The 21,278-nt window shown below is 46.9% G+C and overlaps 1 protein-coding gene across 2 annotated transcripts in view; it reads left to right on the top strand.

The window, feature by feature from the left end:
* Positions 1-21,278, top strand: part of PRKCB (protein kinase C beta) — a 345,690-nt gene that overhangs the window by 135,606 nt on the left and 188,806 nt on the right. For both annotated transcript variants that reach the window (XM_084771914.1, XM_084771913.1), the window contains exon 3: positions 1,443-1,525. In XM_084771914.1, coding sequence (XP_084628040.1) covers positions 1,443-1,525 — 83 coding nt within the window. The remainder of the gene's footprint in view (positions 1-1,442; positions 1,526-21,278) is intronic.

The raw sequence follows: 21,278 nt of genomic DNA, 5'->3' as shown, positions 1-21,278 counted from the left end.
AATATGTGCTTTATAAAAGCTCCATGCTGGTCCTTAATGCAGTCCACCCCCTAGGAGGGGAATCTAGAGAATGTAGAAGATCTGGGAAACAAAACTGCAAAACGTCTGTTTTATCATGTACAGACTCACTGGCTGCCCCTTTTTCTCAGACCACTGTATCCCTGAGACTGGGAAGCTGTATCACAGATGCGCTGAGCTCACAGGACTTCACATGCGTAGTTTGTATGTATTTGGTTGCAAACTGCAAGCAGTGTTAAAGCCTCGTCAGCGTCCTTCCTCCACTTTTTCCCTCCTCCTCCCACACTCCCCTCTCCTTTCCTCCATCTTCTGGTCCCTCCTCCTCCTCTGGCTCCTGCTCCTCCTCCTATCTTCTCCTTGTCTGCCTCTTTCCTTTCTCCAGCCCTCCCTTTCATCTTCCCCCTTCCTCTGCGTGCTGCCCCCTCCTCCTCTTCATCCCGGAGTTTCCAACAGGCTAGGCAAGCTCACCACGCTGAGCTCCACCCTCAGCCTGCGGCCCATTTCTTCTCCTCCTACACTGCCTTGACATTGATCTGGTGAGAGGAGCACGCCTCTGCCGTTCTTGCTCGTGGTTCCTCCACACCCTTCCTGTTCTACCCGTCCCTCCAGGTAGGAGTCTAACGCTTAAAGACACATGTTTCGTATGTGTTATGGACCTAAATATCATCAAACTACTTCATCTGGTACTTGATCTAAAAAAAACCAAAAAAAAAAAAAAAAAAAAACCAAAAAAACCCAAACAAACAAACAAAAAAAACCCAAAAACCCAGCATCCTATTCCTAAACCAATCAAAGACTTGGCACTCTAAGTGATCTCCAAGATCACTGTAATTTGGGGTATGTCTGATTCCTAGCACATTAGCTAAACTAATTTTCCACGTGTATACAAGTGTGTGGTGAGTAGGTGTGTGTGTATGCCTGTTGGCATATGAATGAGTGCAGGTGGGGCCAGGTAGAAGTGAGTGCATCCATGTGTGTTTTGTGTGTGTGTGTGTGTGTGTGTGTGTGCGTGCACTTGGATGTGGAAGCCCAAATTTGACACACAGTGTGCTCTTCAGGTGCTCTCCACTTTCTTTATTGATGCAGGATCTCTGTCTCTAAATCTGGAGCTAGCCAGTTCCAGGTAGTCTAGCTAGACAGCTGACCCTGGGGATCCCTGTCTCTGCCTCCTGAGTCCTGCTGGGATTAAAGGGCCAAGTGAGGTCTGGGGATCAAACAGCAGTCTTCAAAATGATGCGCCCAGGACTTTATCCCAAACCCCCGCCCTACTTAACTTACACATCTAAAGCCTGTGCAGGATGTCATGCCAGTGTACCCAACAGAGGACATAAGGTGGAAGCTCATGTCATTTTGCACAGTGTCTTCACATGGAGTAACCCTAATGGCTTCTTCCTGTTTTCTCTCCCCCTTTCTTTCTTTTGCAGTCTGCTGCTTTGTTGTACACAAGCGCTGCCATGAATTTGTCACATTCTCCTGCCCTGGTGCGGACAAGGGTCCAGCTTCCGATGTGAGTACCCAGCTGCGGCCATGCTTCCTGGTTCACCATCACCCTGATAGGGTTGCTTTCAGTGGGAGAGTGTGGCTGGGCAGGAAAACAGCTTGGCCCCACTGTGATCTTGCTTAGTGGCTTTACCTTGACACTGGGATCTGGAGCTCAGTGGATGAGGCTCACTCATTAGTCTGATCCTACAAGGGCAGCTTCCCAACACATTCTCTGGTCCTTTGCTGGGAGGTTGTAATATCAGGAGCATGGGGCTTGACCCTGCTATGATTCATTCTAAAGGATTAGCTGGGTGCTGGAGACCACCCTGTAACCACACACCCAGAAATCTGGGAGTTTCGAGTTACAGGTCAGCCTGGGCTATGCTGTGCGATCCTGTTTCAAATCAAAACAAACAAATAACCACAGTATGACCACTGCCCATGAGACAAGAGACATCTGTATGTATGTAAAACAGATGAGTATTTTTCTCTTACCATGTGTTTTAGTATGGGTTGAGAAAACACATTTAGTGATAATTTCATTCTTCTGGACTGAAGATAAAAACTCCTACCTAAGGAAAGTTATTTAGGTTAAGTAAAGATAAGTTGATTTAAAGATGACATTAAGTCAATGACAAGATGAGTGATAGGAGGATAAAGCGAAGTGTTTGGTATGCGTTTGTCTGGAGTTTGGGGTATTTGTTGGTTTTTCTACCCAACAGCCATTCTTAGCCTTAACCTCCTTCCTTCCTTCTGCCTGAGGCCACCACTAATGCTAGACGGTGAAGATGCCTGATACTTGCATGATAAGTCGAGATGCCTCAGTGGACCACTTGGGAGCCTCCTTCACCACCTCTTGGCTCAATATTCCCGTGTTTGATTTATTTGGGGGAAGATTCTACTACGAGAACACGGTGGCTTTCCTTTTCTCCTCATCAGCACAGCCGCTCAGTAACCACAGATCGCAGTGGCCGGAAGGGTGGGCTGTGCTGATTGGGAAGCTCTGGCCATGTGCTGCTGTGGTCTGAATGCTCTGCCTCTTCCCAAATTCACATTGGAATTCTAACCGTCAGGTGATGGTATTGGCAGCAAGACTTTTAGGAAGTGGACGGGTCAAGAATGAGGAGCCTTCATGAATGAATGGCATCCACCTTTAGAGAAAGGACCTAGGAAGCTGCCTCATCTTCTCCATCATGGGAGGGATACCAAGACAAACGCAATGTAAACAGAAATGGGCTCTCACTGAGGCTGCCATTCCATGGACCTTGGACTTCTTGTCTTCAAAGACCATGAGAAATAATTTGTGAGTGTGTTATTTAAAAGTCACCTGTTTTGGTTTGGTAGCCCAGACTCAAACAGGAAGTTTTGTGCCAATAATGGTTCTGGATGAATAGAACGTCACATTATGGGGTTTCTAGAATTGAGGCAAGGTATTCAGGTGGCTGTAAGGATTCTCAAAACTAGCATGAGCGCATGCTGTCTTCCTGATGGCTGAGATCCTGCCACTCACTGTTGGCAGTTAGGGTGGTCCACTCATAATTACTCCTAGTGACCCATCTGCAAGCCTGTGGGCTCTTCTCTCCAGAACAATGTCAGCCTAGAATCCTTGGCTCTTCAGGGAGAAACTCTTCCACACCCAGAGAAACACTGATGGTTCTACTTAGGGCTTCTTCTGCCTCTGAGCCAATATACCAAGACAGGAGTAGTGGTTCTTGCTGGATTAAGAAGTGGGTCCCTCCTGTGGGGGAAAGGAAAAGTGTGCCTGAAACACAGGGGTTCTCTTAGCGCACCACCAAGACTTGTGGTTAAGGTCTACAGAAAGCTCTAGTATCCCAGCCCAGACACTATTACATGGCCCAGACCCTTCAAGAATGAAGGTTTAGACCATTACCTCTAGCAGAGAACCACCGTCAGCTGAGGTATTTGATTGACAGCAGAGGGAACCGAGTAGAAGGAAGTTACAAGCAAGCACCACCTATAACCTTGCAAAAAAAAAACTATAGAAAAGATGACTGTAACTAGCATGTGTGTTTTGTTATAAATACATTTTGTGTATATATGCACCTCTGTTGAACGAGCATCTGTTTTCTTTCTCCTCATAGGCTTTTGCTATGTAAGATTAGATGTATTGACTTCATGTCAGTTCTTACATTGTTAGTTTTTACCTCTTGGTATTTAAGTACAGAGTAGCAAGAGAAGAAAAGGCGGGTCTCAAGGACTTCACCTCACTCCCCAGGGAAGGCATTAGTGTGCTCCTGGTTAATTCAGATCTAAGGGTATTGAGTGCAATTATGACTCCGTTGTTCTTTATTTTGAAATTAAGTATCATTCAAAGAGGTAGGTCCCAAGTTGAGAAAGGATAGGCTTACAATGGTTGGTTTTTCAAGGAGTAAGGGATGCCCTGAGAGTGGATGAAACAGTTTCCGGGTGGATCTTTGAGGGGGGTTTCCCGAAGAGCTTAGCATTCCAGTCCTCGGTATGAGTGGCAGCGTTCCATCTGCCGAAGGCTCAGGTAGAGGAAAAAGGGCAGGCGTGAGGTGAGTTCACGCTCTGTGTGAACCAGGACATCTATATTTCCTCTGCCCCTCAATATCAATGCCCTCAGGCCTGACATCTTCAGATTTGGTCCAGGGTATCCACTAGAGGTTCTTCTGCCTCTCTGGCCTTTGGTAGAAACATGCTATTGGCCCTCTTTTGTTGTTTGTTTTTTGAGACAGGGTTTCTCTGTGTAGCCTTGGTTGTCCTGGACAGCCTTCATAGACATGGCTGGCTTTGAACTCATGGAGATCCGCCTGCCTCTGCCTCTCTGAGTGCTGGCATTACAGGCGTGCACCATTGCTCCTGGCTGCTATTGAGTCTCTCCATTCTCCAGTTTTCAGATGGCAGATCATGGGATTTCTCAGCCTCCATCATCATGTGAGCTGAATCACAAAACCAATCTACACAGCTAGAGCTACATCCCTCCTCTTGGCTCTGTTTATGTGGAGAACCCTAGTACATGTATCCACTCCAAGAGATGAGACTTTGTATGCACGTCCCATGATTAAAGAGTGGAAATAGGCGGCTTCTTAGGGAAACCCTAGAAAAGCAGTATTGTGCACTGATTAAACTGTAGACTGTAGGATAGAATATAGATCCAGCCCTCCTAGATGCAAACCCGTGTAACCTTGGGATAGTTGTTTTAAATCTCTTAAATTCTTCAGCTGAAAAGAGGGTAAAATAGTAGCCATTACGTCACAGTACTGTTACAGGTATCAGATGCCTAATTATCAATGGAAGCTCCTAACACAGTGTTTGGTGCAAATCTTTATATAGATGACCATGATAATGACAATGACGACTACAATGACAATTATGACACTGATGACAACAGTGACGGCTCCAATGTACGTGGGTGGGAAGCCAGAACAGACCAAGCAAGTCTACAGAATGCGCAGGCTTTCTTCTATTGACCATCTGGCAGTCTTTCCTGGGAGTGTGAAGGCTTCGTAGGTAGCCGAGGGAGCAACCCTTCTCTGTGTGAATGGAGGAATACAGACATTCTTTGCTTTAGGCATGGGGAGAACAGAAGCTGCTCCCCACAGTCCCTGTGCATAGGAGTTGGCAGCCTGGCTGCAGTGACTCTCTGGATGCTATTCCAAGAAGGTCTCTTGGCAGCAAGAATGATGAATTGGTCCAGACTCCTGAACTGGCTTGACTCGGTTCATTGGCCTTTTTTCTGCCTGTGGTTGGAGGCATGATTAAAGACCTGGGCACACCTGCTTGTCCACCTGGATAGGCCATCTTTGGCTGCGTCTGGCGCCCACGCAGGTCTGGAGGAGCAGCCCCTCCCTCCTCTGTGACCTTGAGATACCAAGTATGCAGCAAGCTGATGAAACAGAAATGCATGTTTTTGTCTAAGGAAAAATTGTGTTCTCTGCTATTCCCAGCACCACCTGAGGTGGGATCGAGTCTGGATACCATGATAGGCTTATGCTTGTGTGACATTTCTCTACAGATGTGATCACACCATGATAGACCAAGGGAGCTTTATGAGCCAACCACTGTCCCAGTGAACCTAACTACTGATAACTGACCAGTCATTAGGCCACGAGACTAGACAATATATACAGCACTCGCCGTTGGCGGGGGTGGGTGGGGTGGGGTGGGATGTCTCAAAACGTGGCAGAGTTCACAAATGGTGTCTCTGCTTTTCCATGGGACTCTTTCTCCTTCTTTTCCTAATATTACAGATTTTGTTTTTGTTTTATGAGATGGGGTTTTTCTGTGTAGCCGTGGCTGTCCTAGACTCACTCTGTAGACCAGACTGGCCTCAAACTCACAGCGATCTGCCTGCTTCTTCCTCCCTGAGTGCTGGGATTACAGGTGTGTGCCACTGCGCCCCTCGGCTGCTACCGACCCTCTTGATTCTCGAGTTTACAGATGGCAGATCATGGGATGCCTCAGCCTCCATCATCATGTGAGCTGAAAAGAGCTCCCAAAGACAAATGGGTCAACAGCACAAGCACCACAGAGCCCTTGCCTGGAAGTGCTTCTTGTGGTGCACAGTGAGCCTGTGATACAGTAGCCGATGGCCTTTCTACCTCCCTCCCTACTCTGAGTATACCAAGAATCCCCCACGGTCTCTGGTCCAGATGATACAATTGCATTTCCATCTTCGCTATTTTATATAAAGGCTCAGATTCTCTGATGCAATACCGAGAACTTAGTCTCTGCAGCCAGGAAGTGCCCGTGTCATATTCCGACTATGTGTCCCTGTGACCTTGGGAAAGTAATTCAATTTCTATAACCTTTAGTTCAGATCTTTAAAATAGAGAGGATAATATCTAGATCCTAGGGGGTAGGCGCCCATGAGTGTTCACTGAGAAAACTGCTTGGACCACACCTAAGATAGTATCTGGCCCAAAGCAGCACTCAATAAATGGTTTTGAAATTATTATTAATATCTAGAGGTGGCTCGACTGCACGGGAGTGAATGCAGGCCACCCTCTGACCTGCCAAAGAATAATGGCTAATAAAAATAGTACTAAGTATTGAACAGGGGCCCCGGGCCTGGCAGTTCTGAAGTGGAAAAGCACTCCCTAGGTGGCTTGTCAATATTTTATGGTCTTAGAAGTAGTTTGCGATTTGAAAATGATGACACCTAACCCTTTTGCCCTAAGGACTACAATTCTAGGAATTCTTGCTGAGGGGTTATTTAAGGAGAGGTGCATCTATTTAGCCAGCATGACATTCATTGCATCAGTATTTATAGCGACTGAAATTTGGAAATGACTCAAGTGACTACTGATGAATGCTTATGTAAGAGAAATCTACCACAGCCTCATAATGGAATCCTGGCCGGCGACGGTGTATCAGTGTCTGGGGTGACAGAGATGCTGTAGATCTTGGCTGAGCCAGTTCTTATGCAGGTGTGTATGCCTTCCAGAATGAATCAAAGTGCATACTCAAAGTCTACACACTGTTATACGTAAATCCCACTTGAGTAAAAGCCATGCTGATTAAATGCTGGTGTAGGAATAGTGTCATTATTAATCTCCTTTAAAAAGCAGATAGTTAACTATAGAGGTGTGAGGCATCAAAAAGGTGAAAGTATTGTATTTTTATAGTATTTATAATATCATTTACAGGGCTGGAGAGATGGCTCAGTGGTTAAGAGCACTGACTGTTCTTCCAGAGGTCCTGAGTTCAACTCCCAGCAACCACATGGTGGCTCAAAACAATCTATAATGTGACCTAATGCGTACTTTATATATAGTAAATAAATCTTAAAAGTGTCATTTACAGTATTTTAGACACACATCATTTACTATTAGACATGTAATAATTAATATATAAATATGCAATATTCTATACACTTGAAAATCAGAGGCTATGCTTCTTAAACCTCTGCTCACTGAGTTGGCTGTGGTGGCACATACCCATGATCTCATCACTCAGGACTGCCTCATCACTGAGGGAGGAGGACGGCAAGTTCAAGGCTAACATGGGCCACATATCGAGACCCCATCTCAAAAAATATCTCCTACTTTCTTACTCCAGTTTTTGCATGTAGAACTCTGAAGGTCACTCGGGGATGCTCTGCGGCTGGTCTCTCCAGTTTTGTGGTGGGGGTAAGGGGTAGGGTGGGGTGGAGGTGGTGATGGCGGGGGTGAGGGGGTGGGGGTAGGGGGCGTGGGTGGTGTTACTTCTCCTCTAGCGTAGCCTCAGGCTCCCACAGAGAACCAATGGAATCTCAAGTGGGACAGAAGTGTTGTAAAGAGGCTCCTAGATGTTCCAGCGATCCTGTCATCTGGGAGCCTGCTTAGTTCCCACAAATAAGAATCTTCTAGTGTTCCTGATAATATTCTACTCATCCACATGTCGTAACCTCAGTTCACTTGGGGCCCTAGAGACTGCAACGAAGTCTTGACTTTGCTAGGCTTGGTCCCACCCATTGCACTGTGAATCGCAGTAAGGGAAACGGCTTACCTTTCCCCATGTGATAGTGTCCACTTTCCTCAGCTCAAGAAGGCAATCTGACAGCTGATCTCCTCTGAAAGCCTGCATTGCTCTGCTTTACATAACACCAAGTGGGGGGCCTCTGCAACTCACGACCAGGAAAGAAGCAACAGCTAGGGCCGAGACGGCTCCTCTTGGCATCACCATCACCTGTACCAGAACAGCCCCATGGCTTTCTCAATAGGGGCCACACAGTTTAAACTGTACAGTGCCTTCTTCCCCTCCCTCACAGCCCCCCCTCACCTATCTATTATTTATCGACATCAGAAAGTACACCATCATGCTAAAATCGTGTCCTGCTTATGTAACACTGCAGTCTACGGCTTCTGTATTCACAGCCAAAATACTCAGTAACCAAGTTGAGTGTCACCAAATGCCAAAACCATACCTTAGAGGGGTGGTGGTGCAGGTGTCTGGAGGATTGTCCCATCTAGGTCAAACATCCAAAAGGTTGCTATATATACAGACGTTTTAGTAAGTCTCAAGGGCAGATGTTAGATCTGCAGAGCAGCTGTGCAGGATAAAAAGGAAGCTCAAACTATTGAACCCCTTTCTGTACAGTGGTTATCAGCCCCGCTCCCAGTGGGATGACTGACTACTGGGCGTGTTCTACAGGCTGCAGTTATATTAGCTACCCATCTCTGTTGGTGTGTCCCCAAAAGTCCCACTCTGAGAACAGAGGCAGTAGGGGAAGTCTGAGGCTTTGTCGCCCTTCTCCCAGCAAAAAGCCAGTTCATCTGTATGCCATCTGGTTATGGTCTCTGTAAGTTGTAAGAAAGTTAGAGCAATGTGGTGGAGAGAAACCAGATTCTTTTCTCTCCACAGTTCGACCAAATTCTCAATGGATCCATTTTCCTTTATAGATCTCTGTTTCCTAATTTCTTTTGGGCTCCAGGGAAACTGAGGTGGTGGCCCGTGGCCCCAAATGTCGGCAGCAGTTCTATTACTAGTTAGTGATGCTGAGGAGAGTTCGTTGGCCGGGATGCAGTGCGCTTCTGAGTGTTGAAGGAAAACTCGAGGAAGCCAGTCCGCTCTATCTGAGTCTGACTCATTGTCATTTTGCTCCTAAAATTCGAAACGGTCACAGGGATTGAGATGATTTAGTCACAGTGATATCTTCTAGCTAATCAGGGGTTGGCTTTTAAGGAACTCCCTCCAAGATGAGGAGCGGGAAAGTTTTCCAAGAGAACTGAAGGGTTGCTATGGAAAAACAGAAGCAAGACGCCAAAGGGAGCCATATACCACATGCCCACTACAGTTTCTGCATACCAGGCTGGAGAAATGGCTCAGTGCTTAAGAGCACCTGTTGCTTTGACAGAGGACAGGAGTTCAGCTCCCAGAGGCTCATCGCTACCTGTAACTCCAGCTGATGCCCTCTTCTGACTTTTTTCTCTGAAGACACACACACACACACACACACACACACACACACACACACACACACACCTTTAAAAAGAAAAAGAAATTCTAAATGCTACTTTAAAAAATTACACCCAGTGCCCAAAGTTATCTGGGTAGCTTGTCAAAAGCCCAAGAATCTGTGTTTTTAAAAATTCGCTCAAGGAATTCTGACGGGTGTCTAGGCAATATAAATAATCTATACAGTGGCTCTGAGGCCCCAGTGGTTGGGTTTGCCTTCCAGGTTTGCTCCTACATGAGCTAGCTTCATAGCCTTTTGCCACCATTTCCTTTTCTGGAAAAGGAAGAAGAGAGCTCCAGCCTCATGGCCTCCAAGTGGGGGATTAACTGAAAAAAAAAAAAACAAACAAACCAGGAGAGAGCTTCTCCACACCCTGTGTGTTGTGCATACTAAGATGTCCACCAGCTCACCTTTGAAGTCTTAGGTGGTGAATGTGCCGTCTTATCACAGCCATGACACACATCTATTCTGCTACCCACAAAACAGAAACCCTGAGTTCTCTCCCATGATGCACCTGGGGAGCAGGACCTAATCAAACGAGGGCATTGGAACGAATGCAGCTTCTTTGGACTGTCAAGTGAATTCCACACTAGTCTGCTCTGTGGGCTGTGGGCTGTGGGCTGGCCGCAGCCTCAGCGGTGCAGAACAAGCTCATCAAGGTTGGCTACACAGCTAGCTAGCTGTCCGTCCCTCAATGTCACGAACACACAGCTTTACGCTGTGGGGGCAGAAGCAGATCCGTAGTGCTAGAGGGGCAGAGATGAGAATGCAGCTGCTTTTGCTGCTCTCAGAGAGTAAACCAGAGCTCAGGAATAAATGATTTCAGCTTCTCCTGGTCCAGGTGGGAGTCGGGGGTAGGGCAGAACACACCCCATAATCTCCGAGCCTGACATTCCAGGGAAAGGGGGAGAGAGAAATAAAAAGTAATGTGGCCCTGGAGAGACCACTGGGCTCGGAGGTCAGGAAACCTTATTCCTCATCTTTCTGCGTTACTGAGGCCTCTCCTCCGTCAGGTGGTCTAGGATTTATTATTTAATTAATTAGGGCCTGGAGATGGCTCAGAGGGTAAGTGTGCTTGCTGAGTGTGGTTACCAGCACCCGTGGAGAACGCTGGACATCCCTGCACACACCCTAAACCCCAGTGCTGGTGAAGGGTGCAGGCAGCAAGAACAACTGCAGCTGGCTAATCAGCCAGCCCAGCAGGGGAAAACTGACATGCTCCAGGTTGAGTGACAGAGCCCATCTTACGGGCAGAAGGGGGAGAGTGATGAACCAGCACATCTGATGTATTTGGTGAAGGCTCATAGGCAAAAGCACGTGCACTCACCACACACATATGTGCATACATGTGCACTAACACATACACACACACACACACAAACACAAACACACACACGTAATATCAATGAGCTAGAATTCATTGATCTAATTCTAAGCATGTTACACACAATAACTTTTCATTTTTCATTATGCATTAGGAAACACGTTCTCATTTTATCATCCGTATTTCACACGGGAGGAAATTGAGGTACTCAGGCTTGCCCAAGTGATTTATCCAGTGACACACATGACAGTGAGCAAGCGCACACTCAAGCCTAGGTCATCTGGCCCTCAGTCTTCTTACCCAGTATCCTAAACTGCCTGGTCCCCCTGGACAATCCTGGCTAAAGCAGCAACCCTCTACTTCAAGAATGGCATTTTCACGTGTACTGCCAAGGCGTGGGGATCCACAGTCTCAGGCCTACTGGGTCCAGACACGCTTGGCATCGCTCACTACTGGACCAACAAGATTCCTTCTCTGAGCAATTTAGAATTTGGACTCAAAGCTGCTGGCTTTTGCTAGGCCAGTCACATATTTCTGAAAACCGTTTATTATATGTGAAAAGTATCAGGCTAGATGAATTCCCACCTTGAGAACTTTTCTTTGTAATCATGGGCCTCTTATGCTTCTTTTGGCCCCTGCCTCTCCAACTCCATCCATCAAGTTAACCACTACCCAGGCAACCAGCAGTTTTCCTGCTTTCCCCTCAGGTAGCCACATTATTTTGCAAAGAACATTTCATAGATTGGGTCTCTTACTAAAGCTGAGGCGTACAAGATATTACTATTGGCTTTGGGCACCCTGTGGTGAAACAGGTCTCTAGAGCTTATTGGGCCGGCTTGATAACCACTTTATGCCTATTGATTGTAGCCACTCACTTCTCTCTCAGCCTCTGCCAACCAGTCTTACACTCTTCGGTCCTGTGCTTCTGCCTTGTTACAGGCACTTCACACAAATGGGACTATACAGGGCCGGTGCTTCAGCGGTTGGCTTATTTCACTTAACATCATGTCTTCAAGAGTCATCTGTGTTATATCCTATTGCAGAATTTCCTTCTGCTTTATGGCTGAGAAGTATTTTATTGCATGGACATACCACACTTTCTTTAGCCACTCATTCGCCGATGGGCATTGATGTTTCTGCACGTCGACTATTGTGGCTAATGTTGCAGTGCACATGGGGGTATTGACCTCTGCATGATCTTAATTTCAGTTCTTTAAAGATTATCTACTGCACTTACTAATTTTGTTTGGTGTGTGGACATTTTGCCTGCATGTGTAAATGTGCACTACATATGAGGTTGGTGCCCACAGCGGTCAGAAGAGGGCATCAGATTCCCTGGAGGTAGAGTCACAGATGGTTGTAAACCACCAGGTGGGGGCTGGGAGTCACACCCAGGCCCTCTGTAAGAGCAGCGGTTCACCATCCATCCAGCTCATTAATTATGGCTCTTTTGTATAAATATCCAGAGCAAGATTACAGGACCCTATGGCTATCCCACTTGTGCCTGTGTGTGTAGTCATGTATGTATACATTTATTTACATGTAGAAAACAGGGGACATCATTAGGTGTCATTCCTCTTCAGACACAATCCACCATGCTTTTTTGAGACATGGTCTCTCACTGTCTGAGGACTAACTGACTGGGCTAAGCTGGCTGGCCAGGAAGTCATGGCCATCCACCTTTTTGTATCTTCCAAGCACTGAGATTACAAGCGTGTGGCACCATGCCTGCTTTTGTTTGTTTGTTTGTCTTTTGTGCAGGTTCTGAGCATCCAGCTTGAGTTGTTATGCTTGTGTGGTACACACTTCATGGGCTGAACCGTCTCCCCAGGCTCCTAGGTCATGTCATTTTAAATGTTTTATTAAACCTGCTTGTGTGTTTGTGGGCTATAGGCTTGATTACATATTTCTTTAAAAAAAAAAAAAAAGTACAGTTGACCAACAGGCCTGTAAAAGATGCCCAAGTTCAAGCAACAGAGCTATGAAAATGTCACAATAAAATCCACTAATGTGTGTGTTAATTCAAACAAGAGATGAATCAGCTGTTAAGAGCACTGTCTGCTCTTCCAGAGGTCCTGAGTTCAATTCCCAGCAACTACATGGTGGCTCACAACTATCTGTTTCCTCTCATGCCCTCTTCTGGTGTGCTGGTGTACATGAAGATAGAGCACTCATATACATAAAATAAATAAATAAAATGTTTTTTCAAAATTCAAACAATTAAAAAGTGTGAAAGGTTCAGCATTGTCATCAGAGAAATTCCAAGCAAAGCCATATACTATGATGTCACACCGTACACACAAAGATAATGTTTTAAGAACTCCCAAGGCCCACAGGTGAGGATGTGGAGAAGTTAGAGTCCTTAAGCAGCATTGGAGAGGGGTGGGAGTATGAAATGGTGCTGCTGAGACATGTCTCCATGACAAAACCCAACTCAGTCATTGTACTGTGGACCTGCTGTGTGTCTGGTGGCTTTGCTCACAGCTCTGCGTGTGACCATGTGGCTTTGTAAGGATGTGTGCTGTCAATCAGCATGTCGGACTTCAAAACCAGCAGACGCCAGTCAGGAAAGTAAACAAGCCAAATGTGGCGGTAAGAGTGTCCTCCCGGCCCAGGCCCGTCACACCTGCCTGGAAGCCATCACTTAGTGCTGTCCGTTACTCCAGTCTTTGTAGGACCGTGGTCTAGATTTTCCAGCTTCTCCACTGAAGCCCGAAGTCTCCTACATTTAGATGGAATAAACGATTTGAGAATTACCACTGTAGTAGCCCAGGATGCTCTCAAATTCCCTGTTTAGCTGAGGATGACCTTGAACTTTGGATGCTCCTGCTTCCACTTCCGGAGTGCTGGGATTACAGGTGCCTCCCCACATTCAGTTGATGCAGTGCTAGGCATTGAACCCAGGCCTCCACAGCTGCTAGGCCAGCACTCTACCAATTGAGCCACAGCCCTAGCCGCACCTTGGAGTTTTTTGAAACACCGATCTGGGATGGACCTCCAGTTTACAACTTCCGCATGTGCAGGTGGGGGCTGTCAGTGGAGGATACCTCAGGAAGAGAAGGGGAAATACAAACTTAGTCCATTTGGCCACTCTAGGTTAATGGAGAGAGGTCTGTGTTCTCCCATGCTGTTGCTGAGGTATGATGGCCTGGGCACATTTCTTTCCCTGATGCTGCCCACAGCAAGGTGACATCTATAGTGCCCCCTGGTGGGAGCATCCACCATGTGTCCATGGGGAGGTGTTGCAGGAGCATCTCTGCCACTTGTTTCTTCTGCAGGCTTTGTGGGGGGTGTACTCATCATCTGAATATTTATGGGGTGCTTGCCTTTGTCAGAGACAGCATGGGAACCTGCTAAAACCCACCTTCTCTTTCTGAATTTAGTCAATTGACTACTTTCCTAGTCAGGCTTTTCTCCACACTTTTTTGTTTGTTTGTTTTTTGAGACAGGGTCTCTCTGTGTTCGCCTCGGCTGTCCTGGACTCGCTTTATAGACCAGGCTGCCCTCGAACCCACAGCGATCCACCTGCCTCTGCCTCTTTAAAGGCGCGTGCCACCACGCCTGGCCCTCTCCACCCATCTTAAGATTTAGCTGTATCTGTCTGTCTCTCGACCTATTGATCTATCCACCTAGTGTTTGGCACTGCTGGGAATTGAATCCAGGGTTTCAAAACACAATAGGCAGTCACTCTACTGCCGAGTGCCACCTCCGTCCCCACTGTGACTGTGCGTGTGATATACGTGCACGCGAATGCAGGCGCACATGCGTGTGATATACGTGCACGCGTATGCAGGCGCACATGCGTGTGATATACGTGCACGCGTATGCAGGCGCACATGCGTGTGATATACGTGCACGCGTATGCAGGCGCACATGCGTGTGATATACGTGCACGCGTATGCAGGCGCACATGCGTGTGATATACGTGCACGCGTATGCAGGCGCACATGCGTGTGATATATGTGCACGCGTATGCAGGCGCACACGCGTGTGATACATGTGGAGGCTGGGGAGGATGGTAGGAGTCCTTCTGTGCACCCCTATCTTAGTCCTTGGCAACGGGACCTCTCGCTGAACCTGGGACTAGGCTGGCAGCGTTGAGCCGCAGCAATTCTCTTGCCCCCCCATGCCCCATAATTGAGGGGGACCCTGAAGGTGGTCATGGCAGGCAAGGAAGGGAACCACAAAGAGGTGAGAATGAAAACTCAGTTTAGATTGACTTTATCAACCTGGGTCAAACATCTGGGAGTCTGGTGCCAGGTGGTTTATTCCCAACACAGTATAATTTGGGGGAAAAAAGGTTCCTAGTATGATCCAATCCCCAGTGCACAAGAAAGTGTAATTACAATGAAACTCAACTCAGAGTTCGTGTCATGTCTTCTAAGATGGGTTCTAGAGATAGGCTACCTGTGCTAACTTAAGGCCCTAGGAAAGACCTTATGTAGTCTCCATCATATAGATATCACAGAGGCCATTTGGAGTATTAACCACCTCAGGGAGCTTTGGGAGCTCGTGGCTATTCAGATAATGTGAGGGTCATTCAGTCTATTAGGTATCTCCAGTCCTGGTTGTGGTAGCTTGGGGGAGCCCCGGACTGTATAGGTAATATGTGGGCTATTTAGATTACTAGTCACTCCCAGCCCTGATTGCGGAGGCTTGATATGGCCTCGCCCAACAGATAACAGAGCGCAGCAGGCTATTAATTTCCTCCAGTTCCTAGCTTTCTAGATGAAGAGCAGGTTTTGCATCTTCCCCATTGGAGAGACAATCCTGTATGCATTCCTGGTTTCTCTGGAGATCTGTGGGTGCAGGGACTTTCATGCTGTGCTCTCAATAGATGTTGAGGCTACAGGTGTCTGTGGTCCATGTCCAATTTTTTTCGTGAGTGTGTGTGTGTGTGTGATGTGGTATGGTCCAAGTGGTGTGTGTGTGTGTGTGTGTGTGTGTGTGTGTGTGTGTGTGTGTGTGATATGTGTGTGGTGTGTGTTAGGTATTGTATGGTGTATGTGTGTGTGGGGTATGTGCTTGTGTGTTATGTGTGTTTGGTATGTGTGTGATATGGCGTGTGTGTGTGTGTGTGTGTGTGTGTGTGTGTCATGTGGTATGGTCCAAGTGGTGTGTGTGTGTGTGTGTGTGTGTGTGATATGTGTGTGGTGTGTGTTAGGTATTGTATGGTGTATGTGTGTGGGGGGTATGTGCTTGTGTGTTATGTGTGTTTGGTATGTGTGTGATATGGCGTGTGTGTGTGTGTGTGTGTGTGTGTGTGTGTGTCATGTGGTATGGTCCAAGTGGTGTGTGTGTGTGTGTGTGTGTGTGTGTGTGTGTGTGATATGTGTGTGGTGTGTGTTAGGTATTGTATGGTGTATGTGTGTGGGGGGTATGTGCTTGTGTGTTATGTGTGTTTGGTATGTGTGTGATATGGCGTGTGTGTGTGTGTGTATGTGTGTGTGTGTGTGTGTGTGTGTGTGTGTCATGTGGTATGGTCCAAGTGGTGTGTATGTGTGTGTGTGATATGTGTGTGGTGTGTGTTAGGTATTGTATGGTGTATGTGTGTGTGGGGTATGTGCTTGTGTGTTATGTGTGTTTGGTGTGTGTGTGTGTGTGTGTGTGTGGTGTGTGTTTGAATGTGTGGGATTGTGTGTAGAGGCCGAAGTTAGAGTTAGGAATATTCCCCGGTCCTCCTACTTTACCTGCAGAGGCAGGCTGCTTACCCACAGACCAGTCAGCTTGCCCAGAGAATCACATCTTCTTTTCTAATAACTGGGGGGAGCACAGTGGGACTGCTGTGACCACCTCGAGTTTTTGTGTATTCTAGGGATCTGGATCCAGCTCCTCCTGCTCACACAGCACTCTCACCAACTGAGCTGTCTCTCTTGCCCCCTTCTCTCATTCTTTTCCTTTAATTTGGGGTACAAGGAAGAGATCCAGGCCCAGCTTCCCATCTCTCAGTCCCAGACTCATCATTTCTACATATCAAAAAAACAAAAGCAAAAACAAAAACAAAACCCTTCAAGAGCTTCTGGCATTTATTTGTTTGTCACCTTTCCCCCAACTCCTGGGCTGAAACAGATTTTCTCCTATTTTTAAGCAAAACCTTCTGCTAATCTCAGTGGCAATGTGGAGATGCGGGCAGAATAACGTGTACAGGCTGAGGGGTGGGTGGTGGGTGTGGGTTCTGCATGGTAAGAAGGGCATGCAGGCTGGAACACACCTGCTGGGTTCGGGTCTCACCTATATGGTTTTCTCCTGTAGTGTAGCGATGGTGCTAGGCCACCCAGCCCTCACAGCTGCTGAGTGAGAACACTGTGGTGGGAGCTTCCTGTGTTCTTCCTGCGGCAGCGACAACTGTTACCTCCCCACCAGGACAGGGCTGGTAATGTGGTGACTCACGTAGATGGGTACAGCCATGCCCTCCTAATGGCCTCTGAAGGGTGAAGGCTTTCAAAAAGGAGTCTGGACTTCAGTGCCAGCCTGCGTAGAACCAGTGTGCCTCACTTGGGGCTCCTGTCTAGGTGGACCCGATGGCTTGGGATCCTGGTTGCTAGGGGTCAGGATTATGAATTTAGGAGTCTGCAGGCTCTTGAGACCCAGGGGTCCCATGGATGGACGATGTTTTGCTGGCATTTCCCTTAGCCGCATCCTCGGTAGTGCCACGGATTCCTGTGTAATTCCAAACAGTGCTCTTGTGTCAGAGGTGCCTCCTGGAAGCCAGGCACCTCCCAGTGTACCCAGAAATCACACTCCAGCTTTTTTTTTGCAAGTGTAGTCAGCACATGTCTTGCATTTTGCGTGGTCCCCTCTTAGTTGGGGGGGGGGTTCAATCTACATCCCTCATCCATATCGTGGCATCTGGGGGAAGCTGGGTCAGGAGCAGAGGCGATGGGCATGCGTGTTTTGTGGCAATGGAAGATTTATTTGTAAAGTGAGGTTGTCGTTTGCTTCAGCTGGCTGTTTCCTGGAACCACTCACTGTTTGCTTCGAACAGTGACTACACGAGCAGGCCTTGGTGGAGGAGGCAGGCACTCGAACAGCCTTGGCCTGAGGTCTGAAACACTTATGGGGGAAAACCCAGGAGCCCTTTTGTCTTCTGAAGAGGGAACTGAGACCAGACCTTGAAAGTGACTTGTTCAGGATCACAGGTGGCATTTGCATTAGCCTAACCTGGGTTAGGTGTGTGCTCCGTATTGGTTATGACACTGGGCACAGTAAAATTGTGATTTCATGAGCCTTCGCAGAACTAAAAAGCAGGCGCATTTGTTCATCACACACAGCAAACACATGGTGCTCACTGTGTACCAGGCACTATGCTGCACCCTGTTAGTCCACAGAGGTCTCAGAATCCCACAAGAAGTCTGCGCTGCTGTTATTATCACTTAATATTTTGGAGGAGGAGGCAATATCTCTGTACACAGCCCCACTAGGCTGAACTTGTTATGTAGCCCAGGCTGGCCTCAGAGCCATATCCTCCTGCCTTAGTATCTAGAATGCTAGAGCCTCAGGCACCTGTTACCATGCCTAACTTTATTATTTCTACTTTAAAGGCGAGGAAACGGGAGCCTGGAGAAGTTAGGGAACCTGCTCCAGGTCACACAGCTGTTAGGTCATGGGGTCGGGAGTGAATCTCCATCTGGCCTTCCTGGGCCCGTCACTGCTCTGTGGTGGCACATCACTCCATGGATCCAAGCCCAGTGCTGGGTGGGAGGTCACTGGGCCAATTTCAGGTACTGACTTGATAGAAAGGAGGTGGCAGCTCAGGCTTTCTAATTTGGAAACACAGCAGGGGCTGGACCAAGTCACTTAAAGGCAGGGCCAAAGTCGCTTGGTTAGGATGGAGCTTGCTCTGCCTGCTTAGCCTCCCAGAAGCAATATAATTCGTGTGTGCTGTGGAGGACTCCCCATTTCTCCAATGCACGCTGGGCCCCACAGATGGCCTAGCTAATGGGCTAAGAACACTCATTACAGTGACAGCTATCAACCCCAAAGTGAGCAAACTGGCTCACCTGGAAGGACAGGTGTCTACTGGGAAAAGCCACAGGATCAGCAGCAGCAGCATACCTCTCTCAAGCCAGGACCATGCTGTCTGGTTATAACAGAAAGCCACACATCACTCTTCTGCATTTTAACAGACACTGACTACAACAACGTGGCAAACATTCCAGTTTAAAGGCAACAAATAAAATAAAATGAAAAGAGAAAAATACATAAAAAATAAGAGTTTAGTCCTAACTACAGTTTAGTGAGGGCGTGGGGTGGGGTGAGGCAAATACTTTTATGAAGGGACATAAAGAAAAGCTCAAGTTATTTCCGAATTTCCTATCATCCCAGGCTCTGCACCTCCCCACTCCCAGTTTGCTCGGCGCTCAGCTCTGCCAGCCTCTTGTCCTCAGTCCTGATCCTCACCTCTTCCTTTGTAAGTTGCTCAGTGCTCGTGGAGAGCAGGGCTCGGATGCTCTAGTGACACGGAGCTGGCACTGTTGTTGCCAGTTTTCTAGAAGGAATCACATCACTCTCTACAGCTGATCAAAGCTTTAAAAGTTTAAGGAGAAACAGGATAGCCTAGAAAACTTTTAAAGCAGCAAGCATGCCAGGGAGGGGTGGGTGGTTAATTGTTTTGAGGTGCCAAGATGTCACAAACCTATCATATATTAAAACTGTATGTTTGGAAGTAAGAACAGAGAGATCACTGGAGTGTAAGAGAAATTTAAAAGTGAACAAAAGATGCATAAGAAATTAGCACATGATAAAAGCGACATTTCAGACCAGCAGGGAGAAAGATGTATTCTGTGTGTGTGTTGTTACAATTGGCTAAACACTAAGAAAGGAGTGAATATCTTTTCTCAGAGCTCATATTAAGATGAATTCCAAGGGAAATCATGATCTTGGAATAAAAGACGGAGAACGTGGAGGGACCGGAAGGAAACATTGGGCAGGGTTTTCTAGTTAGACAGCAAGATAATACTTAGAAAAAGAAGGGGCAATCTATGCTCATTACACATGTGTACATATAAATAAATATACACACACCACACATGCAAATACACATGCATACCACACATGTACATATACACACTTATGTATACGTATGTACACACCTCACACTCATACATAAGCACATACATATACAAATACATAAACATATACACATAAACACACATAAATCCTCCTCCCCACAGGCTCTACATACTGAATCAAGATCATTAACAGGATTAAAAGGCAAAGGAAGAACTGGGGAAATGCTATATTGTGGATTAATCATTGATATCCTTCATGCATGGGAAATTTGTTACAAATAATTAGAAAGAAATGAACTTGAATTTAAAAATGGGCAAACAGAGGCCCGGGATATAGCTCAATGGAAAAAGTGCTTGCCTAGCACGCACCAGGCCCTGGATTCTGTCTCTGTACCACAAAAGGGGGAGGGGTGAGGAGTAAGGAAAGAAAATTAACAGTAGCAATGAATACTAATTAAATGTGTATTTCTACCGGTTACTGTAAGGCAGTTGCTATGAAATGTCTCAGCAAGCTCTCTTGTTTACCTAGGAACTAGGTCTTACTATTTTGTAAACCATTTCCAGGTGAGAAAGCGACAGCCTAAAAGGGTTGACTAGTTTGCCCAGAGTGAGAGGGCTAACTGCCAGAGGCAGGAGTGACGTTTGGGGTGGCTATCCGTTAACCTCCACACTGACTTTGACCATGTATGTACAGGGACTCAGGAAGTTGTCTGTAGAGCCCTACCACGTATATACAGCGGAAGTTCATCCCTGAAACGGAACAGTTAGTTACCGGGATTAGAAGCCACTTAAGCAAACCATCAAACACCACACCTACAGTCTGTTACACCCTCTGTCGGTTCTGTTCATTCTCTCGGCAAGAACAAACACAGCGCCCCCTCTCCCCTGTGGCGTGTGGGTGGAATTACAGCTTCCGACTTTCTACTCCTCTGTTGTACAGTAATTTTAACCCACCCAAGTCTCTGTAAGGTTTCCAGGCTCTTTTGTCTTCTGGAAACGGTTAGTCTTTTGTTTGAAGTCAGAGGCATGGAGGTGTTGGTGTTCAGAGTGAAGTACTCAGATGGACCTTGAAATATTCTAACTTATTTAAAACTGTAGAAAAATGGCTAGAAATCCACTTTATTCTTCCCTGCCTCAGGAATGAACACTTTTATTAGGTTTTCTGTGTGTGTGTGTGTGGCTCCAGAGTTTTGCATTGGTGTGAATAGTTATGGATGACACTCCTCTTTTCTTCGTCTGTGTTTCCGAGGCAGAGTCAGGTTCTGATGTCCACACTGGCTTCATAGTCTCTGTATAGCCCAATGTGCTGCTTGTATGTCAACTTGACACAAGCTAGCACCGTCTTGGGAGATGAAACCCCAACTGAGGAAATGTTCCTATCAGATTTGCCTGTGGAGCATTTTCCTTGATTCCTAATTGATGTGGGAAGGCTGGCCTGGATTTTTGATCATTTCATGTCATTAACTGTCTTACAATTACACAAGCACACCCCATGTAGCTTTCCCATGCCAATGCAGTCCTG

This window comes from Acomys minous, assembly GCF_964271855.1.
Source record: "Acomys minous genome assembly, chromosome: 2".
NCBI lineage: Eukaryota > Metazoa > Chordata > Mammalia > Rodentia > Muridae > Acomys > Acomys minous.
Note: the sequence above shows the minus strand (reverse complement) of the source record. Positions and strands in the feature narration are given on the sequence as shown.